The following is a 27,799-nucleotide window of genomic DNA, read 5'->3' as shown; positions in this document are numbered from 1 at the left end:
TTACATCAAATATAAAGCCAATTCTCAATAGGGAAGGCTACAAAAGCATAAATTATTGAACTAATGTATGGACATCAACTGAAGCAAGTTTGGTGATAATAATAAACAATAAGGTACACATGTTTTTGTAAAGCAGGTGACACCTGCACAATGCCATAAACTCAAAGGAACAATAAGAAATGTAAAAACATGTTTAACAATCTGATATAAAATGTTCCTTGAATTGTGTTGACATTACTTCCCTCCCTTTCTGGTGCAGGCTGTGGAGAGCACACAGTTGTTGTGCAAGGTGCAGGGCCTGGACTCAGTGATGTCACTCTACAGACAACACATGGGTTCACTGCTGGACTGGTTGTCAGCCTCCGTCAACTGCTGGACCAGTTATTCCCCACAGAGTCTTCAACTGCAAGTCATTGTAATGCAGTCAGGTAAGCCCTGAAACCCTTAGACATCCACAAAGTGTATGGTAGATGCTCAAGTTTGCATGTGCTTAATATCAGCCATTTTTTACAGTATTGGACAAAATTACTACTACTTATTGTATTAGCATCTTTACTTTCAAAACCACTAGAATAACTCCAATATCCAATGACTGCTGACTGTGAAATGATTCAGCATTTATGCACATATCTGTAATGACATCATTTGCATCTTACATAAACAAAGTGAGCACGCTCACACCAGGGTGTCAAACATACAGCTGGTGTGTCAAAACTCATCTGTCAGAATATGAAGTTTGGCTTAGGAAAGACAAAGTTAAGATTAATAAATCACTGCAAGGACATTATTCATAAAATAATAGGCTATGTTACTAATGTGTAAATGCCTTTCACAACAAACTCAAGGGGCAAGGGCAGATTTAAATACATCAGACTGTCTTGAATGGATAATTACTGGTACAATGTGGAACCTTAAATAAAAACATGATTGTGCAGTTCCTGATCTTTGCCTAAATCGTCTTAGACATGGCTAAGCAAGTTGCCATGTCTGATTTAGGCCTTTTTTTAGAGTCCTTTAAATTTATCTACATCACTAAAGGAGTGGAAAGTAAAATTGTGTGTTTGTCCATTTTAAACGCAGTTCAGGACTTTGTTGGAAAAGTGAAAAAGCTTTTGGTCAGACGCTGATTCAGTGGAGCCGTTATTACAGTGTCAGATTGCTGACTAACTTTTGTCCACTAACTTGTTTGTCTCAGGCCAGCTTAAAGCACATCATGCCCCAGCAACCCCATACACCTCCCTCATCACCTTCTTCATGTGCCACACTTTCATCGCCATCTCTTACTCCCTCCTTCACCATTCTTTCTACTTGTATGGACAGTTGGTTAACACAGACCAATTTGCTAACTGACCAGTCATTTCCAAGTGGGCTCATTGATCTCTGTGCCCATGGGCCAGTAGATCAAACAGCAGTATAACAACCTGCTCTTGACCCTCTCCTGGATCAAGGCCCCCTTTGAAACTCACTGTTTCAATGTGACTGCGCATATTTCTGTTTGGCTTGTTTGTGCATATTCTTTTTCATAGGAACCACAATCTATTTGAAGTAGGGGTGTCCATTGCCATGAAACTGACGATACGATACGATTCACAATTTGCATGTCAAGATTCAGTATATCCCGATATATCCCAATACTAAACAATGCCATATACATTGCGATATATCACAATATCACTAATTATAAATTTCAAGTTTACAAGTACAAGTACAAGATGGTATGAAATACAATTTTGTATTTATTTTTTTTAAACTTACGACAACAAATAAATGGTAACTAACTGTAATTCAAATACCAATATCAAAAACTAGTGGTGTTTATCAAACTATCAAATTCCATTTTTCAAAAAATAAAAACTATCCATATATATCTATACAAGTGGCCAGTATGTTTTATGAAAATGAAGTGCAACTAACATGCATTGAGGAGTGAGGTAGTTTAACAAGGTCTGATGTGGTTTACTGACACCTAGTGACTGGGCATTTACGTGCTATGCATATGTTAGTGAAATTAAATAATTATTTCTTTATTAAAAGACTTGATTAAAAATCGATTTGGATGTTTTTTGACAAAAACGTTGCATTTTCATCTCATAATAATAAAAGCACATCAACATTCTGTATGTACTGATTTCAATCCTCCTGTTTGTTTTCATTGAACCACCCTAAAAATATATGTTTCTTTTTTGCACAATAACCTGGCGTCCCCTAATAAAACTTAATGACTTTTCCACAGGTAGTAGATCAGACAGTGTCCAATCATGATACTTGAGATTCCTGTGATTCAAACAAGCCAGTTTCCACTCTGGAAATTGAGTTTAGTGAATATGATACTGTATCTCAGAGTTGGTCATTTTGCTTACTCATTAGATGCCTGTGTGACTAAAGCAGTTTTTGTGTTGCTTTTAAAAACTATACTGTATGCATATGTATTTGTTTGTGTTTTACTTTTGCTCACAAATATTCTTCAAATATTGTAAGAACTCCTCACACCAGTGTGTCTCTTGTTCCTCTCCTTGTTTTCTCCTATTTTTTGATGACACTTGCTGACATCCTCAGGCAGTGACAGGATTTCCTCTGTCTCAGCTCACTTCTGTACTACTCAGAGTCTAAACATGGGCATTTATCACTCATCCCACACACTGATCACTATTTATACCTTGTTAAACATACAGTCCAGTTGTCAGTGAATAACACTGTGGCCGTGAATTCCCGAAATGGAAATGTTTGCACTCTGGGTTTCTTATTTTTCTCTGAAATAACTGATTAGTAACAAGCTTGTTCTGTATATCGTGGAACTTTTTCTGATTCATGAATGAATTTTGTTGAAAAGGGACTTTAGTTTCCAGTAACGTCACTTAAAGTTGTGTTGTGTCAGAAGCTATTGTTATTGAAAGCAGGATTACTGTAGCACACGTAACCTCATCTGCCTTGCAATGTTTTCCATGTTTTTTGTGATGGACTTTTATGTAGTCCTGCTATTCAACAGAATAAAACACGTAATCACTTGTTAACTTCATCGCCAAGAGTATTGGAAAATTAGCAGAAAAGAACAAATGTTGCTACGTTCCATTAGCCTTGATCACATTAGATTGAGATATTTTATTTCTTTTCAATACAGTATCTGGCTCTCACAGTAGCATTTGGGAAAGTTTAGCCCTCTGACCAACGTAGTTTCAGATCCTTGGAGCCGATTCTGTCTCACAACAAGGAAGCATTTTTAATTCATCATATCAAAAGTAACTAGACTAAAAAAGGAAGAAAAAATTAAAAAAAATAGATATATCCCATTTTATTTTTGTCAAAAATCTGAAAACATCACTGTTTAACACATCTGTCTGTTTAAACAGCAGTAATACATTTTCTGGGTTTTTGTATTTGATTTAAAGTTAGGGTATAATGTACTTTCATCAGTTTTAGAAGCTTTTATTCATTTATTGCGATTTTGTAACTACGATGTGTGTTTAAGAAGGAAAAAAAACTGCAGTATTTCTAACATATCAGCAAAGTATAATTTGTGTTTGTTTGTGTATTACAGGCGCGGTGATTGGAGAGTTTGTGAGCCAGCTGATGCCTCTTCTTTATAGCTGTCTCCAACCAAACAGAGACGTTGAAATGAGAATGAGAACCTTCACAACACTGGCCAAGTTGTTAATGGATGCCAACAACACTCTGGACTCCCAGGGGTGAGAGACATGTTCATTTTGGTGTAACACACTTAAGAAAAGGAATGTGTACATATTTTTTGGTGCGTCGTCTTCTTTTTTTTTTTTTTTTTTCGTAAAGACGTTTTAGGTTGCTCAGGGAAGTTTGATTCTGAAAGAAGAAATGTCCTAAGTGTCACAGAAAAGGACAGAAAAAAGACTCCCAGTTGAATGAAAATGGCCCTTAAGGGAGTATCCCATTAACACAGATGAGTTGATCACTTGTCATGCCTTAAGAAAAAGAAGATGCACATGTTTCAGAATTTTGAAAATATCTTCAAAGGCTCTAAAAAGAAACTTGATGGTCATTTAATGAAGTTGTTATCCTCTTACAGTTTACAGTTAACAACAGGGATTTTGACATGGATTATTGAAAAAACATTTCACCAAATTCATTCAACACTTATTTTAACAAAAAAAAACAAAAATTGAAATTATGGGAAAATGTTGCTTTTCCAAAAGGCTTTGAAATATTTGAAAAAAAGAAATACAAAAGTTTTTAATAGATTTTCTGTTTTTACCTGAAAAATTTTAACCTAAAAAAATTCAAGCTTATTATTTGTTTTGTTATGTTGTTGTTTTTTTTTACAACCAGTCATTATTCAATTTTACAAACATATTTAATTTAATATTTAAAGCAAATTTTAGATACCTGCAAGACCTTGGCTTATTTTGATTGGCTAATATACTGCTCATATTACATTTTACAGCTGCATCATTATTTTTGCTGTATCAAGCTCATTTAGGTCAGTCTTTTATCTCACAGATTAATCGCTTGTCGTGCCCAAAGAAAAAAAAGATCCACATGTACATGTCTTTTGTCTATAATTATTCATAGTATTTGTTTTTTCAACGTATTTCAACTTTTTACACCCGATTTCAACTTTTTCAACCTTATTGGTAATTTTCAGATATTAGCTAACGCTAATGCTAGGTTAGTGCTAATGTTAGGTTAATGCCATTGCTAGATTAATGCTAATGCTATGTGAATGCTATGCTAATACTATGTTAATGCTAATGTTAATGCTATTGCTTGACAATACTAATACTAATTTGTACTAATGCTAACGCTAAGCTAATGCAGTGCAACGCGGGCCAGCACCTGCATTCTCACTTGCATTTTCTTCAGGAAATGCAAATATTCTAGCTTGGATTGTTAATGGCAGATCAAGAAAGAGGAGAGATTGCAAAAAAGATAGTCTGACACCATCGTCTCTCCTCAGCCTGGACTCTGAAAATCCCAGCAGCTGCTCCTGTCCATCATAAGGACACCCTCCATCTGTGGTGTAGCCATCAGCACATCTGCACCGTAGAGGAAAAAAAGCCACATTGTTCCAATATGAAGGCCTGAATGGGACAGTTGGTTTTGCAGTCATGTAATAGGGAGAACAAATTGGTAATCTTTATGGAGGAACGCAATGAAAGTAACCATGCGCGTAATCTAAAATGTAAAATGAGTGAAATTTGTCACTTCAAAAGCAAACCGTGCTCGTGGGCCAGAATGTTCTCCTACTTTTGCCAAAAAATTTGGAAGTTGGAGATTCTGTTTTCATCTAATTATAACTCCACAAAAGAAGCCTCTGTCTCCTCCCCACCGCAGCGCTGCCACCTGTACTAATACATGCTTCTTTCATCCCTGAGGTATCTCGTCACACAAATTCTCCCCTTCACACTGTATATTGTGCATACGGTCTCTACCATAGCATTAGCATTCACCTCTCCTCTGTATTTAGAGGTTCTGGCTTCATTAGAGTCAGATTAAAGGCCACACACGTGCTGTATGTCATCAGAGAGAAAACCTTTTGTCTTTGTTCTTCAACCAAACTCACATAATGACAGCAAGGGGGGAAAAAAGCTGAGGGAGAAAGTTTTTATACCTGCGATAATAACCTGTCATCCACACGTGTGTTTCATGTGGATTTGTGCAGTGAGATTAAAAAGCTAGATCTGAAGTGAAAGTAGAAGGTGGTGCAAAAGGAATGAAAGTTTATACCTGAACTTGACATGCAGACATCTGAGGGCACTTGAATAAAACCAAGTGTTTTTATATCATACATGAAGTAAGGCAGTTGTGTTGTATTGCAATAAATTGCTATATTTCCAACTTAACTGAATTAAACAATTTAATCAGCTTTTCTAAAACAGAATTTTGAAAATTATAAAAACTTCAGAGGCTCTAAAAAGAAACTTGCTGATTATTTAGTGAAGTTTTTTTCCGTTGCAGTTTACAGTTCAGTACAGGGATTTTGACATGAATTATTGAAAAAACAATTCACCAAATTCATGCAACACTTGTTTTAACAAATCAAAATAGAAATTATGGGCAAATGTGGCTTTTTAATAGAGTTTATGTTTTTACCAGAAATAATTTAGTCTAAAAATGTTTATCTTTTTTTTTTATCACCAGTCATTGCGCTAATTTACAAACTTATATACTTTAATATTTAAAGTAAATTCCAGATCCTTGCAAGACCTTGGCTTATTTTGATTGGCTACTATACTGCTCATGTTACATTTTACATCTGTATCATTATTCTTGCTGTATCAAGCCCATTTGGGTCAGTTTTTTATCTCACACATGTAAAAAGTTCAATCACTGATTTAAGCAGTGTTGGAGTGAGATCAAAGTCAAACAAATTATTTCGTCTAGAGTTTTTTCTTTTAACATCAAAAAAGATTGCAATCACATTTTCTGGCTGTGATTTATTTATTTTTGCACAGAGAAACAAAAACCACTAAAACCACTTTTTTCTGCTGAATACAGATATGATTAGGTATTAAGTAATGTAGTTTATTGATCCTAGTCCCAGTCTTCACATTTTTGTCTAATTATATAAACTTAGCATTTTTAGCTAAGTGTTTTTTAAATGTGTGACTGCCCTCTATGGGTTGAATGTCGGCCATTGTAGTTGAATTTTGCTATTTGTTGAGATTAGATGTCTTTTTGGATCAGTAACGGTTGGCCCCACCCCTCCTATAAAAGAAGGGAGGAGGGACTTGTTTCCTCCTCTCACAGTCCTCAGTGAGCAATGATTGACAGCTCCATGCGGAACTGTGCAGCGCTGTGGGGACGGGGCGGCTGTGACTGGGCATGTCTTACCTACTCTAGAAGCAATGCCCATAATCAAGGCATTTTTTTTAATTCCCCCTAGTGGCAGGTCAGCAAAAACCTGGGAGTGAACTTACACTTAAAGCTGTAGTATGTAGATTTGTGAGACGTGTAAAGAAACAACCACGCTCCCTCCTGTTTCGAAACCTATCGTCCCATACTGGTATCCTTTTCTCAATATAGACTAGTGATAAATGTAGCGTCTTTATCTTCATATGAGCCAAGAAAAGGTGCAAAATTACACTGTCCTCTCAGAACACTTTGAATTACAATATGCTCAAATGTGATTATGGATTTTTCACCAAATTAAGCCATAAATAACTGACATACTGTAGCACACTTGAGTGTCTGAGTGGAATACAGTCTCCCCCTCCTGGCAAATTTCAGCATTTTTAACTGGGAAAGGTTTATAAAGTTTGAAGGCAGCTTAGGCCTCGTCCACACATAGCTGGGTATTTTTATAAACGTATATCCACCGCCCTCCATTAAAGAAAAAAAAAGTTACGTCCACACATCATCGTTTTAAGTAAATGGACGTCACTTTCTGTTGTTGGCAATTAATGCATTGGGGTCCCAACTGCACTGTTATAGCTTTGCATAACAGCCTAACAATGTTTGAGACCCGGTCCATGTAGGAGGCCTGTCTGGTGTGAGCCCGGCCCGTCCATACAGCAGCCCACCGGAGAGGGTAGATGGCGCGGCCGCTTGGGGCCTTCATGCGGCCCATGGGTCGCCCCATGGGCCGCTGGGGGTTGTGGTTGGCTTCCCCGCTGTGCCTGGGGAGTGGGGTGTGCCGTCGTCCGTGGGGCCGGTATGGTTTGGGGAGTGCCGTGGAGTGGGTTGCTGGCCGTGCTGCTTGGTGCGTCCTTGGGACCTGCAGTGCCCACCCCGTCGCAACAGGGAGCGACCACGCTGCAGACCAACTTGCACCAGGACCAGCACATTCTGCACGGCCTCACGATACAACACCATCCACAGGGAGGTGGTCCCGGCCCCCCCAACAAGAGAGGACACCATTAACCGCCCAAGCAGGGCCACACCACCAGCCACAGACTGACAAGCCTTCGTACCCAAGCACCCCCAATCGGACAACGCTACCCCACACCCAATGCCGCCAGCACAGTCCCTGTAACGTTTGGAAACTTAAAGCTCCGGTTATCAGTGTACACACAAACACAATTGGTCAGGGTTTTCCAAAAGCCCCGTTTTTAACAACCGTATCCTGCGTTTTCGTGTGGATGACAGGCCGAACCGTGCAGAAATATATTAGTTTTAGCAGATACACGGCTATGCGTGGACAGGGACTTAGAGAAGGTGAAGACACTGTTTTCATTTGGATACTCTCACAACAACACAAGCACTAACATGTGTGCATAAAAACAAAGTGCAGTGAATGACTGGTAACACAAGCTCCTCTGGTCCCTCCTGTTTGTGTTGCACTAACTCATGTTGTCAAACTATTATTTTGTTTTGTAAGAAGATGTAAGCCCTTTTTACTATTTACCACCACTTCCCACCACTTTAGGGCTCATTTATAATTGTTACCCACAAATCTGCAAAAATCATTAAGAGACAAAGTAATTATAACATTATAATATAAAGTTTATAACTATAACGAAAAAACTCAACTTGAGAACAGTGCATTTCATTTCAGGGGGTCAGACTGTAGAACAATCTAAATGATGACATCAAATTATCAAGAACACTTAATATGTTTAAAAAGAATGTGAAATGTATTATGTTGAAAAAACTGCTTTTGTTTAATGTAATTCATTTTTCATGGAGGGGGCAGATGTTTTTGTTCATCTTTTTCTTTTTTTTCAGTATGGAGGAGAAAGAAATTAGATTTCATGTCTTGAATGAAACAAACAAACAAATGTAGCAGTCTTACAGTGGGGATAAATTATTCTGCATTAATTTGTGTCATTTCAGGCATTTCCAGGACGAGTCAGAGAAGTTAGTGTGTGACATCCTGCTCCCTAACCTGGTGTGGCACGCAGGGCGCACTGCTAGGGCCAGCCGCCTCGCTGCACTCAGCTGTCTGTTAGCTCTGCTACATGGGGGGGCTGTTACACCAGGACAGGTACACAATACAATACACACCTGGGTTGGGGTCAATTACATTTATTGATTACAATTATGTCTTCAATTATCCATGTTCAATTACAACTCAATTATGATTATGGTGACCAGCATTTTTTTTTTCATTTACAATTCAAATTCAAATTATTATTTTACCCCTGAAAGTCAATTACAATTACATTCTCGATTACTGAAGTTAAATTACAATTTACTGAGCTTTTATTAAATAACCCCATAAAACATATCCTTCCTCTTGTTAGCTTTCTGTTAGCATCTCTTATGATAACTGGTCAGTTTTGACCCATGTCTTAAATCAGCTGTAAAATACATTAAAAAATACAATTTGTTTCTCATCTTGTGTTACCTTGTTAGGCTTCCTTATACATGAAAATATATTTATTATATATTTTTTTATGTGTATGCATCTGAGCCTTTTTTCTGTCTATATACCCCTTGATTTAACTTTTTTTTATAGCAAAATGATCCTCAAGAGAAGTGACAGGTATTTGAAATGAAACACATTTTAGTAATTGTTAACTACGTATGTGTAAGCCATAGAACTGTTACATGGTTCCCCAGTTTTGCATTCCAGTTGTAATTTTAATGCCAATTACAATTACAAAGTCAATGATCTGACCTCAACTACAATTCAATTATGACTGCAACAGCAACAGATTTTTCCAGTTATAATAACATCATAATTTTAGATAATTATCAATTGTGTAATTACAATTATAATTGACCCCAACCCCGATACACACACATAAACACACACTGACAATGACACATCATTTCAGAGATGCTTGTTTAAAGCATGTCTTGCTGCTATAAGTTCAGTATTTGTGTTACACCATATTCCCTTTTTGTCATTATCATGAGCCTCACTGTACATATATATATATATATATATATATATATACACAAATACAGTTTCCTTTTGGTGTTAGGTTTTGGTCACCTCAGGTAGCAGGTGTGCACAAGGGCAATCAGGTTCACATAACTTTGTCCTCCAGGAACAAAGCCTCCAGTGTTGTGGGTTGTGGGTGTTCTGCAGGCTGAACAACTGCCACCAGAACACGGCCGTGCACCTGCCTGTCGGAGCATGTGCTGGGTAGTGGGTTACTGTAGCCGTGCTCATGCAGTCACATCTGGCTCGTCTCGCGCACACGGAGCAGTTCAGGCTGACCTCACGCACACCTCCTCTATTCACGCACCTTTAGCTGCAAACGCAAGTGTGCCCGTGCAAGTGCACGTCCTCACAGGAAGGATAAAGGTTTTAAAGCAATGATTGAATCAAATTACATGCCATCAAAATGGCTATGTTTGGGTTTTAATTGTTGAGAGTAAATCCACAGCGTGTCCTGACAGATGTAACAACATAAAGTTTGGTATGTTTTCACAGGCAAGCCCATCATGTAGAAGGACAGTTTCCTCACTAATCCCTGTGAAAACAATTAACTGCTCCAGTTACACTTGGCACTCTCACGTCATCACTGATGTAATGCCGGATGAATCGCCTGCCAACTTTTCTTTTTGTGGACTTCTCTTTTCTCTTCTCTTGTTTTTGCCTGTGTGGCTTCAACAACCAGCAAACGAGCTCACAGAGAAACGAAGCTTCCTGTCTTGGCCTGTGGCTCTGCTCACTTAGCTTTCCCTCGCTTTTTCATCTGGAAATGTGATGAGAACATCCAAACCTCACTAGACTCACGCTCTTTGATTGTACAGACAAAAGCAGCAACAGATGAATCAGGATTCCTAGTTTAAATGAGGACACCAACTCTTGTTGATTTTGGAAAACCCCTGCACTGATCTTTGTCTGTGCGTTGTTTGAAATGTGACTGTAAACATCAGGTTTCTTCCATGTGTACAGATGATGAATATGGAGGAAAAGCTTCGCCCTCCGTTATTTTCTGCTCTCGAGGACGATTCACAGATGAGCCGAGTGATGGCTTGTCGATCATTTTCTACCATCCTCAGATGCATTGGAAGCAACCTGCAACCAGAGACTCTCAACAAGATTTACCCAGGTACGCTTTATTGTTTTATGCGCTCTCTCATGCAATTTAGAGTCCTACGACCACCTCTGGTGTCGCCCGGCCGGGATTATATGAGAAGGATATTATTTTTGGGTGAAAGTCAGACAAAACTATTGTTTTTTGTTGTCAATTGCATCCATTTTGATGGACTTTAAAGTAATTTGCAACCTATCACAAAAATTGAGTATCCCAACCTTTTTCAGGTCGTGACCCCATTTTTATATCACTAATTTCTGGCGACCCCAAAGACATTTTTTTCTAGAATTCGTTTTTGATCATGTTTGTTAGGGGTGTAAATCACCTGTTTTATTCCGATTTGATACATTGTCGATCATCAAAACAACGATTCGATATTTGCCGATGTCACAAAGCCTGCCACGATACCATTTTGATTTCATTCAATTTAGAGGGCTGCAATTGATATCCGACAATAATCTGGGGTTTTTTCACATTACACAATAAAAACACAATATTTATACATTTTGAGCATTATATTGCCTGACTGTTTAAGGCATTTATAGGAAAAACATTCTTTGAAATACCTTTTTTCTCACCAACTAACGTTTTAGTGTTTTAACAAAGCGGAAGGCAATATGGCGATGGATATCATGTTTATACTTTAGATCGATTTTAATAAATTATTGATCAAACAATCAATTCATCTTTACACCCCTAATGTTTGTTATACTGTTACAAATATTAATTATGATGCTCCAACTCAGATATTTTTATACTAAAATTTATTTTAGCTATATTTATATTTGAGAAAGTGAAAGTATAAAATAGTTGTTTAACATTGCGTGTTATATAATATTTAAAAAAAATGTGTAATTGGTAACTTTTTTTTTTTAATTAATTGCTGAGTCATGACCCGAAGGTTGAAAACCCCTGCTTTATTGGCTCGTTTTGCAGATTCAGAATGCTTCTATGGAAATTGTAAGATGGTTTGATTCTAGTGGTTGAATGCGTCAAAGCCAGTGAATCAGAGAGATCAGCATCAACGTATTCACTGCATGATTGCATCATCCGGGAGTGTCAAAAATCAAAGTCCACGGGCTAAATGCATCGTGCAGGTTAAAGTTTGATCCACAGGAGGATTTTGATCAACGTGAACATAACAGGAAAAAATATAAATCATTATGTCCAGATGTTTGGTCATTTACATGCTAAATGTCCACTTTTTTCTGAGCACCCATTGATTTTCCCTGTTCTGACCCTCTTGAGAATGCACTCAAATTGGGGTGACACTTCTGCTGGTCTAATGCTCTTTACCTTTTCTCTAGATTAAATTTGGGATTTGTTTTGCCAAAAGAAATTGCAAACCACCAAGTTTTTACTGAGGCAATCGTCTTGTTTCACTTCAGAGTTGCTGAAGCGTTTGGATGACAGCAGCGAGGAGGTGCGTGCGGTGGCCCTGCAGACCCTGGACCTGTGGATGTCCAGCCTGACCAAAGACTACAACCCAGAGCTGTTTGCTCCTCACCTGCAGCTCATCTTTCAGCAGCTCCTCCTGAATCTGGATGACCCCGACTGTTCAGTTCAGGAAAACGTGCTCGGTGAGTGAGTGTTGGTGGCATTTCGGAGGCTTGGGGTGTTTATTAATAAATAGGAAGTAATTCATGTTTATAATTAGGTGGGGTTCATTCTGAAGATGAATTTAAAGTGTTGCCTGAATAAGGAGAAATAATTAAGGAAACAACAAAGAAGAGAATACTTCCCTTGAGTTAATACAGTGGTTCATCAGAGTGTAAAGTGCATTTGCAAGTTTGGAACCACATCTTATGGACAGAGAGATGAAAATCAATTAGTACCAGAACGATAAGAAGTATCATCTTTATTAAAAGATGGTGTTTAGTAATTAAGTTGTGATGGCACGACTACTGATGAAAAACAGCTGGAGTGGAACATCTGCCAATATTTAACCAGTGGCTTGAGAACTAATGCTGACGGACGATAGACCAAAGCAACGAAAGAATGTCATTGAGAGAAAGGAGGAAATGTTGTGCTTTGGCAAAGTTAATCATCTGGATTGTATCCAGCTGAGCATTTGTGTCACGTTAGGGGAGAAAAAAGTCATTAGGAAAATTCGAATGAGAAACCAAATCAGTGACTGAAGACAGTTGTTGTTTATGCCTAGCAGGAGGTTGCCTAATGGGATTTTTTTTTTTCCAAAATACTGAAGTAACTATGATATATGATTAAGATTGTAAAATTTGCTCCTTTGAACGCCAAAAACGTATCGACTAAATGCACGTTTTGATGTTTTTATTGTAAGTCTGTTGTGATTCTGTAGAGTTCAGATGTTAATAATTGTGTTGGGCATCGTTTGAATTTGAACGAATACGGTTCCAATTCAGATTTTTTTTTTTCTCGCCAACTAACGTTTAGTGTTTTAACAAAGCGGAAGGCAATATGGCGATGGATATCATGTTTATACTTTAGATCGATTTGAATAAATTATTGATCAAACAATCAATTCATCTTTACACCCCTAATGTTTTTATACTGTGTTACAAATATTAATTATGATGCTCCAACTCAGATATTTTTGTACTAAAATTTATTTTAGCTATATTTATATGGTCAAAAAAGTTTTAAATGAGCTAGCTCACAAGACATCTTTCTAGATGAAATAGTCTGAACCTCTCCGTGAATTTGAATTCTATGAACTTTGTACTTTTTTATGAACTTTACTAGGAATTTCTCACAAGGCTGTTTTTTTTCTAGTATCTATTATAAATATCAAATCTATGATGGTGAAGATGGTGAAGATTATCAAACATACAATAAAGAACAACTTGTACAACCCAGTCCAGATTAGCAGCAGGTACAGGATCAAATCAGGAACAGTTCCTCCGCACACTGTTCGATCGACGGATTTGGTGTCAAAAGTTCGGAATCGAAATTTAAACAATTTCGGGAGAATCAGAAATTTAGTCCCTGGACCAATCAATACTCGATACCCTAGTTACCATCTATTTAGCCCAAAGCTATTACGTTTTGTGCTATTTTTTTGTTGGTTTGCATCTAATCTTTTTATTCTACGTTGAAAAACCCCCGTTGCAGACACTGATGGGACATCCATGTGTTCACAGACTGTGTGTCTTCTAATAATGAAGTGCGATCAGGCTGTGATGAAGGCCGATTAGAGGTTTAACATTCTGCTGGTTTTCCTGCCACGAGAGGAATTTGGAGTGTCCTCTGTCAAACATTACATTTTTTTGCACTGGCGAGCGGCCAACAGACGTCCGTCCACAGATTTCAAACGCTCTCTAATTTTCCACACAATTTATCAGGGAGAGCAGCGTGAACAATAACCTTTGCAAAGCAATGTAATTCCACATGAGGCTGGCCTGATGGTGGGCTTAAAGAGTGAAACACAAGATCCAGATCTGGATAAGCTCTCTCCGGAGAGAGACATTTCATGGGTTCATATGTGAGCCCGTGCAGCCATAATTCCCTCCTTTCAATGCTGAAATGCATAAACTAGAGCGGCGTGCGGATGTGTAGCAAATCTCTGCTTCTCCACCCAGGATGGCTGCGTGTTAGCGTCCCACTACCACCTAATGATAACCACATGAAGACCCTCTACCGACATCCCATTGAACCCTAATCCCTTCATCTTTTATCTGCCAGTGTCTCTTCCTCCTCCTCTAACCTCTGTTTTAAATGATAGATCTTTGTTTCATGACTGCTTGAAGTCTTTCTCAGTGTGTGATCAGGGTTTAAAGTTTGGACTTTCTTCCTCTCATGAACATTAGCTGGTATTACTTCTGACAGCAAACAGGTGAGAGGTGAGGTACTGTAGATCCTTGGTTGTACAGTCTACAGTTGGACAGTTTATTTTGTCTCTAAGACATTGGCTCTTTCCCACACAAAATTGGAGATTTGGTCTGAAACGTGGCTTTTAAGTTGTTGTAGGATTTATTTACTTACTATTAACTATTAATGTCAAATAAAGGGTTCTTTTATTATGAAGTTTATAGCTACTGCTAAGAAACATGGAGATCAGGGACTCTCAACTGGGAGGGGGTCACCAGATGCCTTGAAGAAACTAAGAATGTTTTTGAACATTTTGAGCCTATTTTTGCTTATTTTAACCCTTTTTCTGCAACTACACCAAACTTGCCTTACTTCAACCCATTTCCATTACTTTTTTTTTTGCCATTTTTTGCTCCTTTAAATGCATTTTTGCTACATTACTCCCATTTCTGCCACTTCTATATCAAATTTCAATGCCTTTTCTGCCCATTTCTTTCTCATATAAACTCTTTCCACCACTTGTGACGCCTAATGTCATGTATTTGAACCCATTATGGTACATTTTAACCTTTTTTCACCATATTTCATTCTAATTTTTGCCAATTTAACCACATTCATGTTTTTTTATGCACATTATTTGCCAGTTTAATCTAATTGTTCCTACTTTTTGAAAGTACATTAACCCAACCCCCCATTTCTGACCCTTTTAACCACCTTTTTTGTCAGTTTGTGGCCACTTTAATTTGCAACTTTTAACCAATTTCTTTGGTTTTCTTTCACCACCTTTTCCACCATTTTTGGTTACTTTTAACCCAGGATTTACATCTTTAAGATAACTATTTACTAGGACACAAATAATAATAAAGTTCCTGGATAACAGTGGATATTATTCAGATCAATAAATTAATGTGGTTATTGCTGATTCATACAACAATGGACCATCACATTTGCTGACGTGATGTAGACACAGGAGATAAATCATCTGCAAGCAAAACATTGAGCAGGTTAAGTTGTCTTAACTAAGCTACTATAATTAACATGTCTTCAAGTCCTTCCACTGTGTTTCTAAGTGAAGTCATCTCCTGTAACTTCTGTAAAGCACCCGTAGGTGCTAATACTAACCATAGAAGTGTTCTCATCCTCTGTCCTCCTTCTGCACGCCTTCTTCCGGCCTGTCTCCTCCCACTGTTGCCTTTAATGGTTAATCCCGTTATTATGCTTCTTGTGTTTCAAACGCATATCTATGAAGTGGCTTGATCTCTGCAGCGTGTCCAAACAGAATGATGGACAATCCTGCCATCACATCTGCGTCCTCTCTCCTTTCCTCGCTGTTGGCACAGGAATAACTCACTTCTCACAAGCGGTTATTGTTCTCTTTGATTCAAAGCCCATGCATTAATCCTGTGTGAGCACAGTGCACACAAAGGCTCCAAGTCCTCACAGTTTCCTTGAAGAACAAAGGCAGGTATCAAATGATGGTGCACTAACTCATCCAGAGTGACAGCATGTCACCACTAGTACAGCACCTTCTTTCCTGAAGAATGTACCGTTTCAGAACAGTTCAAGTAATTTGACCTTTGTTGCCCCTTCACAATGTAGAGTTAATGAGACATCTGTCGTTTATAACTGTTATCACATCTCACAAGAAGAGCAGAAGGAGGGTGGTAAAGTGGAATTAACTGTGGTGATACTACACGTCATCACTGCCATCTGCTGGTGTGCAAACCACCAACAGGGTTATGATTCTGTAAGATATAAGGTGTTGAATATATTCTCCTTTAGAACAGTGGTTCTCAAGCTTTTCAGCCTCCGACCCCCAAAATAAAGGTTCCAGAGACCGGGGACCCCCACTGTAGCTGAAGGTGGTTGAACACAGACATGAACATTGAAGAACAGTCATGTGGAGACAGGACCATCTATAAGGGGGAATAAAGGGGAGAGATTTTTGGGGTCCATCCATAAAGTCAGCATAATGATGGTCTATTGTTCTATGAATCTGTGACAATCACATGTATTCATTAATCTGAATAATATCCACTGTTATCCAGAATGTTTATTATTAATTGTGTCCTAGTCTGTAGTCATCATAAAGATGTAAATCCTTGTTTTAATCAGAAATAAAATGGGTTAAAAGTGACCATAAATGGCAGAAAAGGTGGTGAAATGGGATTTTAAAACCCACAGAAATTGGTTAAAAGTTGCACATTAAAGTGGCCACAATCTGGTTAGATTGGCAAAAATAAGGATTAAATAAGATGAAAAGAGGTTAAAAGTGACAATATTGGGTCAACATATGTGACATTAGGTGGAAAAGCAGTGGAAAGAGTTTATAAGTGCTGAAATAACTTGAGAAAATGTGCAAAAAAGGCAGTGAAATTTGATGGAGAAGTGGCAGAAATGGGCTTAATGTAGCAAAAATGCATTAAAACGAGCAAAAACATGGCAAAAAAAAGTGATCAAAATAAGTTAAAAGATGACAAGTTTGGTGTAGTTGCCGAAAAATAAGCAAAAATGGGCTAAAATTGTTAAAAAATAAATATTCTTAGTTTCTTCAAGGCCCCCTCTCAGTGTCTCGCCACCCCAAATGGGGTCCTGACCCCAAGGTTGAGAACCCCTTTAGAATAGTATGTATTTAAAAAATTAAGAACTGAGGGAATATTACAAATGTTCTAATTCGGGGCTAATGTTACTGTTACCTAAATGTTTAATGTTCCTGAGAATCTTTCTGATTTTTAAATCCACTTCACATTTGTCGTCTCTTTGGTTTGATGTGCAGAGGTTCTGAAGAGGAGCTGCTCCATCCATCCTGCTCTCCTCCAGAGGGAGGTGGAGTCTGTGCGTGACAAGCATCGAAGCCCCGCCTACTGTGAACAGCTGCTCCAGCACATCCGCCCACATCTGCTCAACATCTGCCCACATTTGCCCTCAGAGACAACGGCAAACTGTTAAGACTCACGGAAACCAAGACTTGTGTTAAATCCCATCAATTAGTATTTTTTTCATGCTCACAAAGTGTTCTTCAAGGCTAACGTACACTGAACAAAAAAATATATATATACGCATCACTTTTTTATGAGCTGAACTCAAAGATCTAAAACATTTTCTATAAACATAAAAGACCTATTTCTCTCAAATATTGTTCACAAATGTGTCTAAATCTGTTTGTGAGCTCTTCTCCTTTGCAGAGATAGCATGATTATGGGCGACTGAGAAGTTGTGGGTTCGATCCCAATCTATACGTCGAAGTGTCCTTGTGCAAAGCACTGAAGTTGCTCCCAGTGGTTGACCAGTGCCTTGCATGGCAGCTCAGTCCCATTGGTGTGTGAATGAGTGGATGAGTTGATAGTGGGACTACTTCAGTGTAGGCATAAAAGCACTATACAAATCATTATTATTATTGCACAGGTGATCCTCAGGGTGGCCTCACGTGAAATGTGCAATTTTGCTTCATTCAGTAGTTAAGTCAGTATCTGGTGTGACCACCACTTTCCTCACACAGGGCAACACGTCTCCTTGGCATAGAGTTGATTATGTTGTCCATTGTGGTCTGTGGAACGTTGGTCCACTCCTCTTCCAACGCTGTCGTATACGCCGATCCAGAGCAACCCCTACACGCTCAATGGGTGACAGTATGCTGGTCATTCAAGAACTGGGATGTTTTGAGCTTCCAGGAACTGTGTACAGATCATTGCAACATGGGGCCGTGCATTATCATGCTGCAACATGAGGTGATGGTTGCACATGAGTGGTCACAAAATGTCGTCAATAAAATGCACCTGTGTTTGTTGTCCATGACATACCATAACCCCACGGCCACCGTGTACCACCCCATCCACAACGTTGACATCAGCAAACCGCTCACCCCCCTCACGACGCCACACACCCCGTCTGCCATCTGCCCTGAACAGTGAAACCAGGATTCATTCATGAAGAAAACACCTCTCCAACGTGCCAGACGCCATCGAATGTGAATTTGCAACATTTGTGGCGTTGTGCTGTGTGATTAACCTAAACATCTTTAGAGTGGCCTTTTATTGTGGCCACCCTGAGGCACATCTGTTCAATTATCATGCGGTTTAATCAGCATCTTGATATGCCACACCTGTGAGGTGGGGTGGATTATCTCTGCAAAAGGAGAAGTGCTGACTAACACAAATTTAAACACATTCGTGAACAATAATTGAGAGAAATAGGTATTTTGTGTTTATGGAAAATATTTTAGATCTTTGAGTTCAGCTCATGAAAAATGGGAGCAAAAACCAAAGTGTTGCGTGTTTTATTTTTTCTTCAGTGTTTGTTGCATTTTATACAAAGTGCAATAAAGCTGTAGTTGTTCTATTCTTGTTGCCTTCATGTGTTTAAAGACTTCACTCGATTTTTAATGATGTTCAGATCGTTTTTCAGTGTCAATTTAATGTTTGTTTGAGAGCAATCTCTCCTCCCCCTTATTTTGTGGTTTGGATTCTAATATTAGAATCCATCAAATCAAACAACCAGACTTTACATTCTCATTTGTTTGAGAAACTTTTTATGCAAAAAACAAATAAATAAATTCTGTCTGCAGTTACAAAATAAATTATCCTTTAAGTACAACCTATTTTTTTAATTTTATTTTTAAATACTCAAAAGTACAACACATGTACATTTGTGTGTGAATCTGCAAAGTGGGAAATTAATTATTGTCTAAAGTCACGTGACAATGGAAAGAAAAAAAATGCAAATGAATCATGAGGTTTCAGGGTTTTGTTTTTTTTGTGTGTGTTTTTTTTGCGATTTAAAAAAACGAGATCATTTTGAGAAATTTCTATTCAGAAAAATTACCACACAACAGTAAAAGGCTACAGTATATGAAAACTGTTATTTCTTGATTAAACCTTACATTTAGGCTACATAACGTAGGCTGTAGGTCTGTTTAGGTCTGAATATATCTGATATTCTTATACGTATATATATATATTGTAAATTACAATATTGTATATTTATATTGTATATCTGACCATCAGACTCTGCTTTGATGATGCACTTCAGCCTTTTTTCTGCTTTCAGGTTGGCAGAATAACTTTAGAACTGTGACATTAGAAATATAGTTTTAACTTTAGAACTATAGAACTTTAACTTCAGAACCCGTATCAAATTTAAATGCTTTTTATGCATATTTTTTCCACTTTTAAGACATTTTCGGCACCTATAAACCCTTTCCACTGCTTTTCTCACCTAATGTCACATATGTTGACCCATTATTGTCACTTTTAACCTCTTTTCACCATATTTCATACTGATTTTTGCCAATTTAACCTCTGTATATTCACGATTTGTCATGCCCATTTTTTGCAGGTTAAGACTAGTTGTTCCTACTTTTAAGCCAATATTGACACCACCCCCACCCTCACACACACACACACACTTTTTTTTGTTGTTTGTTTTTTTAAATCCCATTTGACCTCCTTTTCCACCATTTTTGGTCACTTTCAACCCACTTTATTTCTGATTAAAACAATGATTTACATATTTAGGATGATTATATTAAAGTGCAAATCATAATAAACTTCCTGGATAACAGTTGATATTATTCAGATAAATAAATAAATGTGGTTATCAACACATTCTAATAACAACAATGGACCATCATTTTACTGACTTTATGGATGGACCCCAAAAATCTCTCCTCTTTATTCCCCCTTATAGATGGTCCTGTCTCCACATGACTGTTCTGCAGTGTTCATGTCTGTGTTAAACCTGTGGGGGTCTCTGGCATTTTGGGGGTCGCGGGCTAAAACGTTTAGGAACCACTGCTGTAGAGGATCTTGTGTGTGGACGCTGTCTCTTTAAAGCACAGAAGGAGGCGTGTGCGCACGTCGAGTGCTGCGTCATGACGGTGTGCGCCCTCTCTCTTGTGAATGACAGTCTCTGTGTCAGGTTATGTGACATTGTGGCAGGTATAGGACACCTCTGACACACAGGGATCGTTACGCACTGAACTTGGAGAAGAGGAGAGCTTTTACGCACGGGCTGCTTTTACGCAAAGACTGTGCGCGCGTTGGCCGGAGCTGTCTGAGCTTCTGATCTTATACCAAAACTGTGGAACCAAGTGTGTGGACCTGCAGTGAGGGGAGATCTAACCTGACGCATCACATTTTGATTTCCTTTCTCACACTTTTGGTGAATGGTCTCTGTTTGCGGTGGATTCCAAAGTGCTCCATTGCTCCATGTGGACGTGTTTGATCAAGGAGTCCAACTTTTGATCTGATGATGTACACAATTACTAAAGGACCCAGCAAACTGGTCACACAGCGGAGAACAGGTAGGTGTGCGTGTGTGTGTGTGTGGTCACATGGATGTATTGATGCTTTCATTCCCAGGTCCTACGCAGCAGCTGGACAGCAGCAAAATCAATGACTTCAAACACAAGCAGACGTCCTGCAACATGCCTGAGTAAGTTTACTCTGTAGGATTTCAATGTTTCTGTTGGTTTGGTGTTTGATCAGTGGAGAGCAGCCTCCTCCTCCTCCTCCTCCTCCTCCTCCTCCTTCTGCAGCAGCAGCAGTGAAACGTCATCAGTGTGAGACACCTTGTGTTCCTCATTGTGTGCAAACACCCCCAGCCTCAGTCTGATTGGCTGCTTTAGTGACTTTGAAGCAGGCCTTGCATGTGTTTGTGTGACCTTGGGAGTGGGGGGAGTCAAGGTGGCACATGGTCCTTCCTTCAGCTGTTGTAATCTGTGCCCGGTGAGGAGTAGGGGTCTGCATTGCTATCAATCTGACGATACGATTCACCATTTCCATATCACGATACGATACATCCCGATACTGAACAATACGATATACACTGCGATTCCAATAATTCCAAAATCCACAAAATGGTATGAAATAAAATGTATTTCCTTCTTTTTTTTACCTTATGAGAATGGTAACGATTTGAAACTCAAGTCATAATATGAAAACAAGTGGTATGTTTATCCAACTGTCAAATTACACTTTTCAAAAAAGTTTAACTTTCTGCAGATTCTGATTCTGTTAAGTTCTTAAATTCTCGATCTTGAACCACATACATCTATGAAATTGCCCAGTTTGTTTTATGAAAATAAAGGGTAACACTTTACTTGGTTTTATACATAAGGCTGACATTACGCTGTCATTAGCATTAATAAGGTGTCATGAAGGCTGCCATTGAGCGTCTTTCGCTAAATTATGACACCTTTGGAGCTATGTTGGCAATTTTTGGGTTAAGTGGAGGAATCTAGTGGGGTTCGCTAAGGTAAAGGTTAGGGTAACAAACAACACTTTATTCATGCTAACGACAGCGTAATGTCAAACTTTATGTGTCAAACTTCAAGTAAAGTGTTACCAAATAAAGTAGAATCAACTTCCGAGCTAAAATGCATTGAGGAGTGAGGTAGTTTAACAAGGTCTGATTTGACCAGACGTTTACGTGTAAGCACAAAGTGGTTTTTCTGTTAAAAAATCGACTTGGACATTTTTTTTGGATTGATACGATAATGGCGCGGGGAACTATCACAATATGTCGCTGGATTGTTTATTTCATACACCCTTAGCGAGGAGGTGATGGTAGGGAGACATAGGGGATTTACTAAACTTAAGATCCTGTTTCTGTTCCCCTCCTCCACAGCCTTCCTGCACCAAAGATTGTTTTTAACCGCCTCAATGGTAAGAAGTACCATCAGCCTCCTGCGGACATGTCCGCACACAGCCAGGGGGAGGAGAGCTTCACTCCTGCTCACAAGGACAACGTCCAGTTTGTCTACGAGGGTGAGGAGCAGCACACCAACCATCCTCCATGAACTGTTATCACACGTCTGATCTCACCTTCTGTTCTTTGGATTGTTTTTATATCTTATCAGTTTGTGGAAACAGCCTGTCTTTAAGGCCTTACCCTCCCACACAGCTGCTGTGACACTGATAGCCACACACACACACACACACACACACACACACACACACACACACACACACACACACACACACACACACACACACACTGTTACACAGCAGATTCCAAGCTGAGTCACTAAACTGAAAGTGTTGGGATGAGATTAGGTAAACTGTTGTGTTGACACAGTGACCCAGTTTTCAGATCTTGGAGGATGGACTGCTCATCTGGCCCACGAGGCGTGAGTGAAGGCAGACATGGTAACAGATGTGGCAAGAAAAGAGTGAAAAGTGACTAAAATGGACCAAGAGCAGTCAAGAGGGGCCAAAAAATAGGCAAATAAAGAGGAACCAGGTGGTATGTAATGGCAAAGGTAGCTTTAAAGGTGCAGTCCGCAACTCTCAGATCCCTCCCTCCCCGCTGCTCTCTTGTCCTGCCTCCAAACTTTCCAAAGTCCCTCCCTCAGAGGAGCTAACAAGCTAACGTTAGCCCAACAGCAACATCACAGTAATATAACATGCACTGTTAAAAGCATATTACTGCAGCGCTTCTCTCTCTCAGTGTGCACACACCTCAGCAGCAGCAGCAGGGGGGACTCAATGAGCCTTTTTTCACACAAACTACTAGTTTCATGTAAAGCTGTCCTTACACAGTGACAGCTTTAGCAAATATGACAAAAAGTCACTTTTATAAGAGTTGCAGACTGCACCTTTAAGGAGCAAAATGTGGCAAACAATAGTGAAAAAGGGCAAACGTGGAAGAAAAAGCTGCAAAATGTATAGGAAAAAGGAAGCAAGTGATATACTTTTCCTTAATCTTTCTTTTGATTTTGTTATTTCTATATTTCTTTATTTTTATGTATTCTGTAAAGTGACTTTGAGTTCCAAAAAAGCGCTATATGAAATTATTATTATTGGGCAAATGTTCGCTTATGTGGATAAAAAGTGGCCCAAAAAAATAAAGAAAGGACAAAAAGTGTCAAAAAGAACTTGCAATAATAGACAAAATATAGGAAGAAAGAGGTATTTATTGGATAAAGTCTGAAAAATAAGTGTCAGAACTGTTAAACTGTTAACTGGTAAATAGGGCTTTAAAGGTTTCCTCCTTTTAAGGTTTTCTGAGGGAATAATCATTCAAATTAAAACATAAAGAGCCACATGGTGAGCATTACTGACTTAATAATGGCTTGTACGTGGTGTCCTCTGATAATGTAGTGATAATGTAGTGATAATGTAGTGATAATGTAGTGATAATGTAGTGATAATGTAGTGGTCTGGTATGGACAGATAACACCAGGGATGACTTTTTGTCCCAGTCCAGCCCTGCTTTTGGCTCAAACGTGCTGGTTTTCGGTCCCTGTTCTGTTGGTGGCATTGAAGCGGCTCATAAATCACTGAACAATAACCTTGTGGCTCAGTGTTCAAGGGCGTGAACGCACTGCAGTGTGACGCCTGCTTCAAAAAAGAAAGTAAAAGTCTCCAGGTTATACTTTTAAAACATTAACTCAGCTTCTAAAATCATTCACCCCGACGTGACCTTTAACACACACACACACACACACACACACACTGACGTAGTCGCCCTGCTGGACTTTTTAAACAGCGGGTGTGACTCAGCGAGGGTGAGGGGTTGTTGTTTTTATTAACTCAGATATGTAAAGATGTATTTTAACACGTGACATTGTTGTTGTTTATGCTCCCAGCCTGGCAGGAGGTGCTGCTGCAGGAGGAGCAGGCGTGTGTGGAGAGCCAGGCGGCAGTCCACTACAACGAGACCTCACCCCCCAGCCCACACATGGACGGTGAGTACAGCTGCTTCCCAAGGCTTTTTCCTTGGGGTTAATTTGACCCCATTCAGTGTTTATCATTCAAATCACAATAGTTCACCTTTTCATGACTTTTCCTGATTTGGTGGGTACAATTAGGCCTGGGCGATATTGACCAAAATTCATATCTCAATACGTTTTCTCATAATGTCAATAGACGATATAAATCGTGATATTTTTAACTCAATAAAGCATCACCAGAAAGACAATTTTGGGTTAAATGTGTTGATGAAAAATGCCACACAGGCTCATTTATTAACAAACAGCTGCACAATGTGTGGGACTTTTGTCTTTTTCTCCTCTAGGTGACAGCACGTGTGAGTGAGTTCTGTAGTGTGGCTTGTTTAGGGGATGGTGTGGGTTAGGACGCACTAAGTATTCCATCTGACTGAGCTTTTCCTGATGTTCTGAGAAGTAGCGAAAGCATCGACTCTTAAAACAAGTATTTTAATACAAAATAAGCTATAAAATAAAAAGAATATCGATTTATAGACAATATTGAAATTTCCTATATCACCAAAATGGAAAACTCAATATATTATATTTTAAAACTCAGTATATTGCCTGGGTACAATTCATTTGGCGTGTGTGTGCGTGCGACTTTACATCCTCACACCTGCAGGTGTTGAGTTGATATTATTCAGTTGATACATGATCTGTGCCTGTATGTGTGACCTCGTAATCAAACCTGCCAAAGTAGAACTGATATTCCCCGTGCTGTGGAGGGTGGGGCATCCCTGTAAGGACATTGGTAGTTTATGTAAACTAAGAGAGGAACGAACATATAAAAGCTTGCATGGCAGCCCTTTATCCAAATCATTCCTCCCTGTGCTCTGTGTCTATTGCAACATGCACGTTTACTCTCTCTCTCTCTAGGAAATGGTTTACTGTCAAGGAGGTTTTGGAACAGCTCTTTCACAGTAAAAGTGACGTAGTGGAGGATGTGTTTGAGACAGAGGACTTTATAGTGAATAACTCCAAATAGGTTTCACAAAAGGAGATAAAAATAAGTAAATATATTATTTATGAGAGGAAAGGGGGAGTCATCAACATGAAATGATAGATTTCCAAGATGCACAAAGTGAAAAACTGAACGTTTGACCTGCAGGTGGCGCTGCAGGAAAGATCATATCATCACCACAACAATAGAGTTCATAGTCATACTGTTGTGGTCATTAATGTTGTCAGTAAATTTGAGAAGATTTGGATGAAAACTATTCAAGGTAAATTAATTGTATTCTAAAAGTTTGGCCTGATGGTGGCGCTGGAGGTCAAAGTTTCATTATCAAAGGGTTATTTATGTATTCAACAAATAAACAAAGTGTCAGACACTAAAACTTGGTCAACAATTTTCTGAAAATAAATTTCTGGAGGCAAATATGCTCTAATATTGAGGGCCTTTGTAAAATAATGCAGTTCCTGATTGTAACCACTAGAGGGCAGTGGGTTCCACGTGTTTAAAAAGTGGCTTTATTTACCATGTGTTGGAAAAAATCATTGAGTTAGCATTAGTGAGTTAGTGAAATGACTTCCTCACACTGTGGGTGTGGGCTTCAGCTCATTTGGACGCCAATATTTTTTTGCAGATTGCATGTTCTCCCAAAACAAACACGTTTGTTCCCACTGTACAAACACATACATTAGGTCTTTATTTACAAACACGTTCACTGAGAAGTGTTCGTCATAGAATCCAAAAATAATTTAAGCCTGACGTTGAATTGTGGAGAAATCGTTGTGAGGTAAACATCAAACGTGCGTTTAGGGCTGGGCGATATGGACCAAAACTCTGCTTTTTCTCAAAATGGCAATATTTGATATGAATCTCGATATGTTTAAGTCCGTCTTACGAGAAAGACAATTCTGGGTGAAATTTGCTGATGAAAAATGCCACACAGGCACATTTATTAACAAAAGTGTGCCACATTTTGCTTTTTCTCCTCTAAGGGACAGCACGTGTGAGTGAGTTTAGGGGAAGGTCTGGGCAATATATGGAGATTCAAGATATATAGTTTTCTATTTTGGCGGTATGCAAAATTGCAATATCGCCTATATCCATATATATATATATATATATATATTTTTTTTAATAGTTTGTTGTAAATATCTGTATCATATTTGTATATTTTGTTTTATTTTCATAACTATCATATGTTTAATCTTTCTTTTGTATTTTATTTGTGATTTTTCTTAAGCGACTGTAACAAAAGCAATTTCCCTCTGGGATTAATAAAGGAATTCTGATTTTTGTATTAAAATACTCGTTTTAGGAGTTGCTGCTTTCGTTACAGTGAGATGGATTACTGTGTGTCCTGATCCTAACCAAGCCACACCAGAGAACTCACTCACACGTGCTGTCCCTTAGAGGAGAAAAAGCCAAAAGTGGCACATATTGAGCGGCTGTTTGTTACGAAATGTGTCTGTATGGCATCAGCAAATTTAACCCAGAATTGTATTTCTAGTAAGACTTGATTTTAATTAAAAAATATTGAGATTTATATTGACATTTTGAGAAAAAATAGCCATTTTTGGTTAATTATGCCCAGCCCTGTCTGGTTAGGAAGCTCTCCTAAAACAAGTATTTTAATGCAAAATAAGCTATAAAATTATGTAATTAAATGTGATTTTCTATATCGCCAAAATATAAATTGATAAATTGCTCAGTCTTACGTATGTTTTTACAGCTCAGATTAGAATTTTTAACAAACGAAAATAATTTTAGTGTCTGATTCTTTTTCCCAGACTTTGTTCCCATAGACCTGGACGAGTGGTGGGCTCAGCGCTTCTTGGCCAACATTGACAAGCTGTCCTGATGCTGGTCGGACAGGTGGAGGGTGAAACCTGACTGACTGATTACTAAAGCAACCCTGGTGTGGTCCAGATGGACTGGTTGCGCTGGGACGCCGACTGTTGCCTTTGTCTGTAAATGCTTAATAACGGGGACAGTACACCACAGGGTGTTGTACGAATGCTCAGGATTTTCTATTATTGTTTGTGACCCACAGCTGAGATGTGACTCTGTAACGCAATGAAAATGCATTTAATACAATTCCAAGTGTTCACGTTTTGTTGTCTTTTCCGTACACAGAAGAACAGCTGCAATAATAAGTGGCTTTGTTGCTGATTGGATGATGGACATTTTCAATTACCCATTATTTCTTATCCTCAGAAAAACAATTACATTCTCAATTACTAAAGTTCAAATAGAATTAATCACAGAAATAAATAACCTAATAAGCTAGCCTTCTTTTTGTGTTAGCATCTCTTATGACAACAAGTCCTAAATCAGCTGTAAAATACACTAAAAACAAATATCTATCATCTAATTTATTTCCTATCTATTGATTGCCTTGTTAGGCTTCCTAATCAATGAAAACATAGATTTCCATATTTTTGGTGT

General features: G+C 38.6%; 2 protein-coding genes across 4 annotated transcripts in view; both read left to right on the top strand.

The window, feature by feature from the left end:
* dnaaf5 (dynein axonemal assembly factor 5) overlaps nucleotides 1-19,283 on the top strand; it is a 31,049-nt gene extending 11,766 nt beyond the window's left edge. For all 3 annotated transcript variants that reach the window (XM_028456277.1, XM_028456276.1, XM_028456278.1), the window contains exons 9-14: nucleotides 260-428; nucleotides 3,536-3,683; nucleotides 8,743-8,893; nucleotides 10,763-10,919; nucleotides 12,293-12,484; nucleotides 17,467-19,283. In XM_028456277.1, the coding sequence (XP_028312078.1) occupies nucleotides 260-428; nucleotides 3,536-3,683; nucleotides 8,743-8,893; nucleotides 10,763-10,919; nucleotides 12,293-12,484; nucleotides 17,467-17,639 (990 nt within the window). In that variant the 3' untranslated portion in view covers nucleotides 17,640-19,283. The remainder of the gene's footprint in view (nucleotides 1-259; nucleotides 429-3,535; nucleotides 3,684-8,742; nucleotides 8,894-10,762; nucleotides 10,920-12,292; nucleotides 12,485-17,466) is intronic.
* A 1,278-nt stretch (nucleotides 19,284-20,561) lies between these two features.
* On the top strand, nucleotides 20,562-27,459 carry LOC114468452 (MAPK regulated corepressor interacting protein 2-like). The gene is made up of 5 exons (XM_028455360.1): nucleotides 20,562-20,991; nucleotides 21,050-21,122; nucleotides 22,317-22,456; nucleotides 24,280-24,378; nucleotides 27,142-27,459. Exons 1-5 carry the CDS (start codon nucleotides 20,937-20,939, stop codon nucleotides 27,210-27,212), a joined length of 438 nt encoding a protein of 145 aa, XP_028311161.1. The 5' UTR covers nucleotides 20,562-20,936; the 3' UTR covers nucleotides 27,213-27,459.
* The last annotated feature ends 340 nt before the right edge of the window (nucleotides 27,460-27,799 follow it).

The sequence above is a fragment of the Gouania willdenowi genome, chromosome 8 (assembly GCF_900634775.1).
Source record: "Gouania willdenowi chromosome 8, fGouWil2.1, whole genome shotgun sequence".
Taxonomy (NCBI): domain Eukaryota; kingdom Metazoa; phylum Chordata; class Actinopteri; order Blenniiformes; family Gobiesocidae; genus Gouania; species Gouania willdenowi.
Note: the sequence above shows the minus strand (reverse complement) of the source record. Positions and strands in the feature narration are given on the sequence as shown.

Coding starts and splice junctions, on each gene's coding strand:
- LOC114468452 (XM_028455360.1), top strand. CDS start 20,937: ATGATGTACACAATTACTAAAGGACCCAGCAAACTGGTCACACAGCGG. Junction 20,992..21,049: donor GGTCACACAGCGGAGAACAG/GTAGGTGTGCGT, acceptor TTTCATTCCCAG/GTCCTACGCAGCAGCTGGAC. Junction 21,123..22,316: donor ACGTCCTGCAACATGCCTGA/GTAAGTTTACTC, acceptor CCTCCTCCACAG/CCTTCCTGCACCAAAGATTG.